Source organism: Podarcis cretensis, assembly GCF_951804945.1.
Source record: "Podarcis cretensis genome assembly, chromosome: 6".
Lineage (NCBI taxonomy): Eukaryota > Metazoa > Chordata > Lepidosauria > Squamata > Lacertidae > Podarcis > Podarcis cretensis.
The window spans coordinates 83,537,672-83,550,140 of record NC_137175.1 but is presented as its reverse complement, the minus strand read 5'-3'; the positions used below and the strand labels follow the sequence as shown (position 1 = coordinate 83,550,140).

Genomic DNA, 12,469 nt, shown 5'->3' with positions numbered 1-12,469 from the left:
TCTGCTTTCCATGCAAAAGCTCTCAAGTTCTGTCCCTGGCATCTACAGGAAGGGCTGGGGAAGATTCCCTGTCTGAAACCCTGGCGCAGGGGTCAACAAACTTTTTCAGCAGGGGGACGGTCCACTGTCCCTCAAACCTTGTGGGGGGCTGGACTATATTTTTTTTGGGGGAATGAACTAATTCCTATGCCCCACAAATAACCCAGAGATGCATTTTAAATAAAAGGACACATTCTACTCATGTAAAAACACACTGATTCCTGGACGGTCTGCGGGCCAGATTTAGAAGGCGATTGGGCCAGATCCAGCCCCCGGGCCTTAGCTTGGCTACCCATGCCCTGGAGAGTCACTGCCGGTCACTATAGACCAGTGGGTCCCAACATTTTCCCCACCCATGGACCACATGAACACTGCTGAGGGTCTTGAGGGACCATGCAATTATTTTTCTGCCCATTGTAAGCACTGTAAATCTGCTGCGCTAGATACAGTGTGATTTTTGATTGTATTTTTAATTGTATTGCTGGTTTTCATTGTACTTTTATTGCTGCCCTCTCCAGTTATGCTACTGCTATCTCCCAGTCTAACCTACCTCACAGACTTGCTGTGAGTATAAAATGAAGGTAATGGGGGAGATAACCATGTATGCTGCCCTAAGCTATAACAGAAAGGTGGAACATAAATAAAATGTGGATAATATAGCAATACTATGTCATTTAGTTAATGTCGCTGTTGTTAAAATTTATACCCCACTTTTCCACAAAGGATAGATTAAAACAGTGGGTTTTTTTGTGGGGGTTCTCAAGGGTATGCAGTACTGGCACCTCCCCCCCCCCCAATTTTATTTATTTTATTTATTAAATTTATATACCACCCTTCATCTCAAGATCTAAGGGCAGTTCACAGAATAAAATCCAAGATACAGCACAAGAAAATAATAAAACCAAAACAATAGCCTGCCTTCCCACTGATACATTTAAAAGGCTGTAGGATATTAATCAGCCAAAGGCCTGGTTGAAGAGGACTGTTTTCACCCGGCACCTGAAAATATGTAATGAAGGTGTCAGGTGAACCTCCATGAGGAAAGCATTCCACAAACAGGGAACCATTACAGAAAAGGCCCTGTCTCATGTTGCCATCCTCTGGACCTCACGTGGAGGAGGCACACGAAGAAGGGCTTCAGATGATGAAGAGACGGTTTATCATGATGGGGAGAGGCGGTTCTAGAAGAAAAGCACTGGTTAAAAGTGTGGCACTTACCGTAACAACCTCATGGTGAGCACCAGCACCATTTTTCCCTAGAAGAAAAGCACTGGATAAAATAACTAAGTGAAAGTTCCAGTACAGATACAGCCTGGAAGACAGCTCTACTGGAGGAGGGTTTCAGTAAGTGATGAAAAGGCAAGAGATATGGGACCAGTCTAATATTAGTTCATAGTAAGTACCTGAACACAACCTCAACTTGCTAGCTGAGCAACTAGGATTTCATTTTCCTGCTAATAAGTAGAACCTATAGGAAAATGTCCCAGTCTGGAGTGCTCTTCTTCAACCATGCCTCTTCTTGCATATTCTGACCCTGCCCTGCAACAGTCAGCTAGAATTCCTTGACTGCTCAGTCCCCATTGGGCTGTTTGGGGATTCCTCCCCCTTTCAAATATTAAAAAAACAAAACTTTTCCAAACTTTGGGGTTTCCACAAGCCTGTTGATACTTCCCTCCCATGCGTGAAATTTGCTGTTTGGGCTATATAAGCAACAACGCTCACTCACCTCTGAACATGATTAAGAGTGAAGGGGGCAAAATAAATTTTCATACTTCCCCTTCACCAACACACACATTGTTCCAGTTATTCCTCACAACCTGAATGCTTGAAAAGACTAAAGTTAACGTTACAGAAGCAGAGATGGATGCTGCAAATAAACTTGGTGGTTTTTAATCCTGACCATCTCTCAACAGGAGGATTTAAAACTTGCATCACGTCAGTGCTCCAGAGTGAGATTCAGCAGTTACTTCTGCCATTCGAAAAGTTTAAAAAAACTCCTTGTTGCGTTTTTATATACAGCGTCGTTTGTTGGATTTGGTTTTAATGATCCAGTTTTTCCAGGCAATTTCTTTAACAACATTACAGTGCGGAAAGAGCAAGCGTTAAAGAGGTTCTGATGTGACAGACATTTGAAAGAATGTTTCCATCCTGGCTACATTTCTAAGTGTCTATACATGGAGGCTTGAAATCAATAAAACTAGCTTCTGCATAAATTATTTCAAATGGGCTGTCTGTGTTAGAATCCTCAAAGACCGCAGTTGCCACAAATCCTTACGCTTAACTTCTCAGGGAGAAAGTATGCCATGCATTAAATGCACGGGACCGTTTCCTCCTTTAAGAATAGCAACAGTGGTGGTGTAAGACATATTCCAAGTAGATCCATTGAAATCAGCAGCCCCTGGTGAGGATAGACAGTTTTCTATATTGCCTTTTCATCTGGAAGTTCCCTAGACAGCTTAAAATAAAATAAAATAGAATATAGTACATGAGAATAAAAATGCTTCACAGTAGCCTTCTTTAACATTAGGCTCTAGCAGGCTGTGACTGCAATGATAATTATTGTCTTTGATGATGTGGCATTGGAGCCAATCTAATATGGCTGAAGGAGTGTAGAAAGTGTTGTTCTCAAGTGCTGTTGCCATCTACAGAAAGTTTCTCCTACAACTGGTTTCCCTTCCACCCCCTATTGCCATGTTGTGTCGTGATAGCAATGGCCGCATGGTTTAATAGTCCAAAGACAGCGAGAGGCTGGAGTTATTGGAGGAAAACCGAGTAGCGGTCTAACCAACAATCAAGATGGCATTTCAAGTGGCCGTCAATTAATAAATTCACTCTGTCACACTGTTAAACCAAGGCAATGTTCCTTCATGTGCTTTAAATAAAATATGCAAACAATAGCCGGTAAACCAGCATGCCTAATTGAACATGGCAATCATATTTCTAATTGAATGTTACTGTATAATTAGCAATGCCCCTTCAGGAATCAAGGGCAGCAGGTTGAATGAAGAGGAGGGAGGAGGTAAGCAGATAAGGAGGAAGACAGCCAAAGCAGAAAACTGAGGTGTACAAGTAAGAACTAGGACCACCTTGATGTTTCAACCCAGACTGGCGCAATTGAGACTGGGGAACAGTTTCCTCTAATCACAATGAGTTTTAGAACATCCCATGCTGATGCACATCACCCATGGAAATGGAGAGCCCACACTCTGGCAGCAGTTCTCTGGGGTTTCAGACAGGAGGCTTTCTCCCTACCAGGAGATGCTGGGAAATCAAAGTTGGAAGGGCCACTAAGCTATGGCCCTTCTCCAAAGATATCCTCCAATATATTGCATGTATGCTGCACACCAGGGTAGCTTGAGCAGCAAATGAAAAATGGCAATTGACTGCTGTCCCTGCAAAATCCAGAAGATGCTTTGAATGGGAAATTTTACTTGCAATACGACACAAGGTCACAATTCAGTATTCTGGCTGCGATAGCAAATGCTGGTCAAAGGTTTATGGTCACAACTTCGGCCAAGGTGCTGTCACCTGCTGTTGGAGAAGTGAAATTGCATTCATACACTTTCACCTCCCCTTGCCACCCTTGCCCACCAGTGGCGTAGCAGTGTCGGCAGTGCCCAGGTCAAGGCAAGGATTTTGCTCCCTAACCTCCTTGTGGGCATCGCACGGGAGGCAACAGGCGGACTTTGCTGTGCCCATGGCAGCCATTCCTCACAGAGCTTGCCTGCTGGTTGCCGTGTTTACCCTCTCGGCTCAGTGAGCTTCCGATGGGAGCGGCAGCTGGCGCAACTTGGCAGGCTTGACAGCATCCCAGCAGCGCCAGAGCCACAACATGGACACATGCTGGTGGGGAGGTGCTGGGAAAGGACTGGAAAAGTCCATGATCTGGTTGGCAGGAGTTTTGTGCAGGGACAGGCGTCCTTTCACCAGCTGTGATGAGGAGGAGGCACTGCAGTCCCAAAAGCCTCGCCTGAGTGCGGATCACCTTCCCACAGCTCCAAAAGGTGACAGCCACACAGCCTTGGCAAGGGAGCCTGTTGCGGGGGCACCAGGTTGCGCCCCCTCGGAATTCTGCTCCTGGGCCACTGATGCCCACAGGACCATTGCTCAGTCTAGTTTAGTATTGTCTACACTTACTAACAGGAGTTTCTAGGATAGGGCAGCTCCCAGCCCTGCTTGAGGATTGAACCTGGGACTTTTTGCATGCAAAACAGTTCCTCTACCACTAAGCTGTAGTCTTTTCCACAGGAAAGTCCTGTGTCTGAATGTGCTGTGTTCCTTCACAGCAGCAGTGCTCCATTTGTTCAAGCCACAAGGAGTGCTGAACCAGCTGCACACAGACAAACTGTGGGATTCCTGGGCTAGGCAAACAGGAATCCAGTTATTTTGGAAACCCACACGCTTGCGAAGGCAACACCTTCCTTCACATTTGTGCCTGAATTAAAAAGAAAAGCTTCTCCTGAACTTTGATTTACGACAACATCTTAGAAACCAAACACAAGAAACACGCCTGTGTTTTGCAAAAATAATTCTGCTGAATTTTGCTGTTGTGCTTACATTGTGTTCTGTGCTATAGAAAATGATCTCTCTCTCCCGCTTATGTAAATCCTGCAGGGATGTCTTATCATCTCTGCATTTTGCACTGCTTTTCGTATGCCTGTCAACAGAACATTAAAAAATCATTAAAAACATCCCGACGTTGCACAGTAAAAGCCCTGACAGTGCATTCTTATTTTTTCTCTTTTCTTTCCTGCATCCAATTCACAATCAATGAGTGGCTGCCAACCCTGATGAAATCTGAAAATCAATCAGTTGTATCGCAAAGTAGTTAGTAAGGTTTAGCACTGCAATGTTTTGCACTCTGGACAACAATGTGGCATTGGACTACATGGCTATGTTTGCACTCCCACTTATGGTAAACTCACTGGGTTTATAGTGGTGGGTTTTTTTATCTTTGTTCATACAATGTTATCCAAAATGCATATGTATCCTGTACATTGTTATACGATACTACTGTTTCATGCATTGTATCTCAAACCAGCTTCACACCAGCTGAAGTCCTCTAGCCATTCCTAATTCACCCCCAGCCAAGGTGCATCCTCTAAACTAGCATGCTGACTTCATGTGTAGTAGAGGATGCTATCCCATCCACAGTGTTGATTCAGCTTCTGGTCTGGTTGGCCTCTGAACATGGAATGTGGGAGAGGGACACCATCTTGTACTTGACCTCAGGCAGCAAAGCTCTGGGGCTGGCCCTGCATGTTGCTCTCTGTACAGTGGTGCCTCGCAAGATGAAATTAATCTGTTCCGTGAGGCTCTTCGTATAGCGGTTTTTTCGTCTTGCGAAGCAAGCCCATTGGCAGCTTAGTGGATTAGTGCTATTAGCGGTTTAGCGGCTTTTAGCGGATCAGCTGATAAGCGGCTTAGGGCTTAGGAAAAGGGGGGAAAGGGGGAAAAAACCCCGCAGGAACTTGCAAGACATTTTCGTCTTGCGAAGCAAGCCCATAGGGAAATTCGTTTTGCAAAGTGCCTCCAAAACGGAAAACCCTTTCATCTAGCGGGTTTTCCGTCTTGCGAGGCGTTCGTCTTGTGGGGCACCACTGTACGTGGTTTTCATGTTCCTCCCATGTAGGACATCCATAGCATTGGAGCAGCTCCAAATCACACTAATTATCCAGTCAATTCTGCAGCAGAGAATTTCATTGTGAAATGCAAATGTCAGCCTCATTAATAATCAGTATTAGCTGTCAGAAGAAAAACAAGCTTTGAGGGAATGTTAATTTTTGTTTAGGCAGACACATACAAATGTTTGGTTCTTAATGATCTTTCTCCAGTTCTTGTTTGGATTGCATTCTTCTGGAACAGATGCAGGAGAGGCAACTGAAATTGCGCAAGACACGTGTGGTGCTGAGGCTTGAAGCTGAAAGGGTTAAGCTCTTGGCCTTATATAGAAATGATGTCACCAGGAGCAAACAACTGTATTTGGGAAGTTAGAGCCAGACCTGTCTCAATTCACTCTGTTAATAATACAAGATTTTCCATATACAAGGCAGGAGGTTCTGGAAGAAGTTAAGTGTCTTGTATCAGGGATGCTCAGATTCCTCAAAGGAAGACAAAAAGGGTGTGTGTTGCGGGGTCTCTCTCTCTCTCTCTGGCAAAGGTGAGGAACTTAAGGCCTGGGAGCCAGATATATTTCTCTAGGCCTGCCCATCAGACACTAAATCAGTAAAAATCAATACAAATCAGAGGTTCTGCTCCCGTAACAAAAGCCTGCCCCCCACCCTACAAAAATCCTGGCTACGCCCATGACAGTCACAGCACTTACTGGCTCTGGACTGCATCCTCCATGAGTGGTTTTGCCTAGTTAAAATGAATCCTTGTGCTCTAATAATGCTTCTTGCTTGTCTGGATGGAGAATAGAGAGGGATGTGTGTGTGGCGAAATTAGCCTACTGTAGAAAGGTAAAAGTTACATTCATTGCTCCACCCACTTTTGCTGCTGGCATAGCCCCCCCCCCCCCCCCGCCCAGTTTCCCTAGATGGAAATGTGACACTTGGCTTGCAAAAAGTTCCCCATCTGTGTTTTAAGTCACACAAAGCAATCAGGTCCACTGGCCACCGAGGGTTATATGGGAATGTTGCAGTGATCCACCCATGAAAACAATAAATAAATAAACATCCCATGCCTCCTATGGCACTCATAGTTCTGCAGAAATAGTGTTCGCAAACCAACCAAAGTCACATTGCATAACACTAGAAGGAAAGAGTGTAACTTTTAAAGAATCCAAAGCATTTACACACCTCCCTACACAAAACATAAAATGACCCTCTCTTTGTGCTTGAAAATATTTCAAAGTAGGGAAGCTTTCTGATCAGAACAAAAAGCAGCCCTGTCGGGAGAGGGTAATGGAGCCAGCGGCAAAAAGGGTTGGAACAAGGGATGTAAATATTGCATCTGTATCACAGACTAGTTTCCACACACTCTATCCCCCACCCATCCAAGCAAGCAAGCAAGCAAGCAAACAAACAAACAGACAGACAGACAGACAGACAGACAAACAAGTATTATCAGACTCTAAGTAAAAATACCCAGGAGGCATTGTGGGGCCAGTGAGGGTTTGTGTATTAAATATATAATATTTAATATGCATAAAATGTAACGTTTATTGACACTGAAGTTGAATAACTTATGTAAAGGTTTGCATTTGTAAAGCAGAAAAGTTTGTATTAAGCAGGAGGTTTCACTCTGGCAAATGCGGCAGAAAAGGTTGAAGATTTTCCATTTCAGTCTTCAGGCTAATTGATGGTTCATAGCTGGATACCTAAGCCACAATTTCTCTTCAGGAAAGTGAAACCTGAGAACACGTTGTTTTCTCAGTGATAAAGCCAGCAATAGCAGTAGTAGAAGAAGCTAAGCTTGATGATGATCAAGCCAGATACTTGCATAGGAGCTCTCTGGGATCAGAGAGAGGGAAGTTATTGAACTGTTTTAAGGGCTTAAAAAAGATGGGACAACATTGCTTGCTTGGTTAAGAGCAATGTGCTACCTTGTATCTTGCAATGTTCATTTGTAACTATTTTAAGACTGTTCTGCAATGTTTAGTAACTCATTCCTGTGGTGGAGAGCAAGCAAATTCATTTCTACTCTGCACATGGTCCAGATTGGCAACAACTCTAACAGTGTGGACTGGGGAGAGTTATGAGGTCCAAGAAGAGGGGCCTGGAGGACCATATTTGGCCCACAGACCAGAGCTTCCACACACCCTACTTTACCAAGTTAACTGGAAGTAAGTCTCAATGAACTCACTGGGACATTTCTGAGTACCCTAGTAGCATTTTAAAGGCTCAGTTTTATTTAGAAGCAACACGACTTTTCATATGTTTATTAAAATAGTTTGGTTAATTCCCAAGTTCAGGAAGGCTCGATGCCAACAGCCTGCCATTGATTCTGAGCATGTTTTCAAGTAAAAGCTTATACTGTGGGAGGTGGCGGGGTGGGGGGAGCACTATGCGCCTTTGAAGTTTTCCCTGATAACATGCATTGTGAACATATCTTTAAAAGAGGTAATAAAAGTGTGTCCTTACTTTGGCCTTTTAATTAACCAGTAATAGGAAGGCTTCACTGTTTTACAAGGCAGTAACATGGCTCTCCAGTGCATTATACTACTAGACGGCATTCTGACAACCAGTCTCTCTCCTGTCCCATCCCACCAACTGCTGAAATTAAAAGGTGCTTCTAGTTTGCTTTTCAAAGTCAGTCTGTGTGCCAAAATGAAGACTGGGGGAGCGGGGAAAGAGATGGGTGCCCAAAGGAAACAAAGCGAGACAAATGTTTGCAATTAGAAATTATGAGGCTTGTAAGGCTTAATTTGTTCCTGTAAAAAGGCAGTTGCCTTTTCACCAACACACAGCCTTATAATGAGGAAAGCATGGAAACATGTCCTAAGCTGCCTGCTTTTTGGAGAGCATCAGCTCAGTTGGCAGCGGCTGGGGATCCCTCACTGCAATGTGGAGCGTCAGTGGTAATTTCCGGCTGTTGCTTGTTGAAGCAGGACTGCACTGGAATAGGGGGGGGGGAGGGAGAGAGGGAGAGGGAGAGAATATAAGCAGCAAGTACAGTGAATACCAGCCAGTCCTTTGCTTCCACCTCCAGAAATGGCTTCAGAAGGTGGTAAAGTTAGGCTTCAAGATCAGCAAAGTTAGGCTTCAAGATCAGCAAAGGGTCCATTGTCCTGACAGCATATGCTCACACTGCCTCTGTTTATCAGGATAGTTAGTTTCTAGCGCCTACCCCTGGCTAATCACAGTCCTTACTTTGTGCTTTGAGAATGGCTTGTTAAACATTTGTTAATGTGAGTCGCCTGAGGTGTCATTTCGCAGGGTCTCTAGAAACAGCAGCTTGCACTCTGCATTGTGACTTAGTTTTCATGTGCATCCATTGATGGGCACCAACTCTGTAGTTGTTTTGATGAGAGGCATTTGAGCTTCACCAATAATTGGATGTTTGTATGTTTTTAACATGCCAATGTGTAATTTTTTAATTATTGTGTTTGTGCTCTGTTTGTGAATCACTTTGGGACATTTTGCAGTGGGAAGCAATACATTTAATAAACTTGACATGAGCCAACAGTGTGACGCGGCAGCTAAAAAAGCCAATGCAATTCTGGGCTGCATCAATAGGAGTATTGCATCTAGATCAAGGGAAGTAATAGTGCCACTGTATTCTGCTCTGGTCAGACCTCACCTGGAGTACTGTGTCCAGTTCTGGGCACCACAGTTCAAGAAGGACACTGACAAACTGGAACGTGTCCAGAGGAGGGCAACCAAAATGGTCAAAGGCCTGGAAACGATGCCTTATGAAGAACGGCTAAGGGAGCTGGGCATGTTTAGCCTGGAGAAGAGGAGGTTAAGGGGTGATATGATAGCCATGTTTGGGACATTTTGCAGTGGGAAGCAATACATTTAATAAACCCAAACCAACCTCCTCCAACTTTTCATCCTGAGTTTTTGTTAGACTACAGCTCTCATTATCCCTGACCATTGGTCATGCTGACTTGGAGATATGTGGGTTGTAGTTCAACAATATCTGAGGACCTCAGTTTGTGGAATACTGATCTATATGAAAAGACATTTGCTGGAGGACAGTTTATTGGACATGAAATTCATACAGCACAACATGGGAAGAATAAAACCTTCAGCAATGCTTAAGAGTTGTGAGGCAATTGAAAGCCAAGACAATAAAAATAAATAAAAAAAGCCCTGAGCTTAGAGTGCAATCCTATACATTTAACTCAATGTGGCTTGCTCCCAGGTGACCGGATACAGGATTGCAGCCCTAACTAAGCACACCCACTTAAAAGTAAGTTACATAGATTTTGGTAGTGCTTGTATCCAAAAAGTCTATTTTAAACTGCACTCATGCCACCCATTTCAAAGGAATGATTCCAACTAATTCCAGCCAATGTGGAATACAGGCAACTCCCATTTTGTGCACATTCAATGCATGTGTGACTGCATACACAAATGCCATAACTGGCACTGGAAGAGGACAGAACGGGACAGGTGTACCCATGTGATGACGTGGAACGTAACCCTCACATAAGTGGGGAGAAGGGGTTTGCCTGTACTGGTTAGACTGTCAGACTAGGACATGGGAGCCCAGGGCTCAAATCCTATCTTTGCCATGAAATTCATTGGGTGACTTGGGCCAGTCACTGCCTCTCAGCATAACCTATCTCACATGGTTGTTGTGAGAATTAAATGAGGAGGCAGACAACCATATGTATGCCAACTGGAGCTCCTTGGAGGAAAAGATGGGACTTAAATGGAATTAAAAATAAATTCCCACTGAGAACAAAGTAACTTTATGGAACAGAATGGAGCTTATTTTGTAGCAAATGTGCTCTTTCTGCTTTAGCCCACTATTTTTCTAAATCTTTGGTACCCAAGTTACAAAATGAGGTTTAGCAAAAAGCCATCTCTTGGCACTTGTCTTGAGAGAGGCCACATTGCTCTGCCCAACCCCAACTTAATTTTACAGAAATTGCTCCAGGCTGTGAACAGTACACAAGCTAATCAAAGCCCACAGAAGTGAGCTGCCTTCTGGCATGAAATTAGGAAACATTTTCAGACACCCATTTCATTTTTTAAAAAGGAAAAAAAGGGTAATCACTATTGTTGTTACCATTTTCAGTGGAAAATGTGTTGTGCGAAGCCCATGAGAAGATTGCCTTTGGGTTTGGGCTGGCTACATGCAAAGTAACTTCACTGAAGTGAGTCATCCATTGAATTATTCCAGTCAAGCAGAATAAATAAAAGGTGCTTTCAGGGAACTGATTTATGCTTAGAAGTAGCAGAAGCTGAAGCTGCAAAGGGGTGATTGCATCTCGTAGTAGGGCAAGCTTGAGCTCTCTGCGAAGGCCTCTTTTAAAAAAAATTACTAGTAAATACAGCTTGCCTTGCTCAAGCAGCCGCCTTCTTCTTCTTTTGTCCTGCAAGTCTTTTCTTCCCCAGCCAGGTGGGTTGTTACAGTGGACAAGGGGGGAAGTTGCATGTGCCTGTGGCATTTTGGGACTGAATCAGACATAGGCAAACTCGGCCCTCCAGATGTTTTGAGACTACAATTCCCATCATCCCTGACCACTGGTCCTGCTAGCTAGGGATGATGGGAGTTGTAGTCCCAAAGCATCTGGAGGTCCGAGTTTGCCTATGCAAGGATTAAATGAATGTTTGATTGTTGGTGCTTTAAATCGCTTCTCTATGAATCCCAGGACTGAAGTGTGTGAAGAGGGAATGGAACTCCCTCAGGCCATCATTTTCTCCCTTGTGGGTCTTGGGGTGCTTCCAGACACCTGCTGTTTTGCAGGTGGGTTTCAGTGCTAATTCAGGTTGCACAACTGAAGTGGATATGGAACACCTGTGTATCAAACCTGCTTCCATTAAAAAATGGATGTTTTGCAGTTAAGGAAAGTGACAACAAAGTATGGGATGACAACTGCTTGACATGACATTGCATAACCTCCTCACCAACAAACCAGGACGGATGCTCAATGAACAGCCAGTGTCATATAAACTGCCTGTGAAATTTGTCCAAACAAATCAGAATGGACCCTTAACAGACAGGTCATCTGGCAGCAACCTTGGACAATATATCCATCAAATTATGGATTTCTATTTCTATCATGGCAAAACAGAATATTAACACAATGTCGTATTTCTTAGAAACAGCTCAACAGAAATCAAGCTGCATCCATGAAAAATGAATCCACCAATGCATGTCTGTAAACAGTGTTTTAGATGTGTCTTTTATATGATTGGCAGTGGAAATCAGAACTCGACTTGATTTCCAGTACGATTTGAGGTGCCAGTACAAAAAGGGCACTAAGATGGAACTCCCTAGCCTAGATGGAACATGGAAGAAGATCTGTATCACTGATCGTAAAGGGCAGAAGGCAGCAGATGATTTAATATTGGAGAAGGGACTTTATGTTCCACTTGCACTGCTTCAGGGCAAGAGGAACTTCTGCCAGCATGTCACCACTGGTATTTGCTAGCCATTTGAAAATGAGAATTTGGCAAACCATTTTTTTCCAGAGGGATAAAGAGTCTGCAGACAAGACTTGAGAAACAGTCAAAGTTGTAGGTCATTTTGTTCCATGGGTTGTGGATATATAATTGTTTGCTGCTAGGCAGTTAGGATTTCAGCACAGAACGAGAAATCTGGTTTTCATAGGTGAAAGACAAATGACGAGGGCCAAGCTGATTTGCTGCTAGTTGAATTCTTGCAAAGAACCCTGGAACGGTGGATAATAACCTAATCCATCGGCACCGCTTCTTGCATGCCTATTTAGGATCACTCAACACAGATTAATTATGCCTTAACTATTTAAACATCCTGGTTATGTATTCTCCTGTTGTAAATACAACATACA

General features: G+C 43.7%; 1 protein-coding gene across 7 annotated transcripts in view; it reads right to left on the bottom strand.

Annotated features, from left to right (window-relative positions):
• LOC307218877 (uncharacterized protein) overlaps positions 1–12,469 on the bottom strand; it is a 31,703-nt gene that overhangs the window by 1,994 nt on the left and 17,240 nt on the right. The window contains exon 3 of one of the 7 annotated variants that reach the window (XM_079981826.1): positions 4,597–4,696. The exons of 4 other annotated variants lie outside the window; for them this stretch is intronic. In XM_079981826.1, the coding sequence (XP_079837952.1) occupies positions 4,597–4,696 (100 nt within the window). 2 more of the 7 variants (XR_013840060.1, XR_013840061.1) reach the window with 2 other exon arrangements.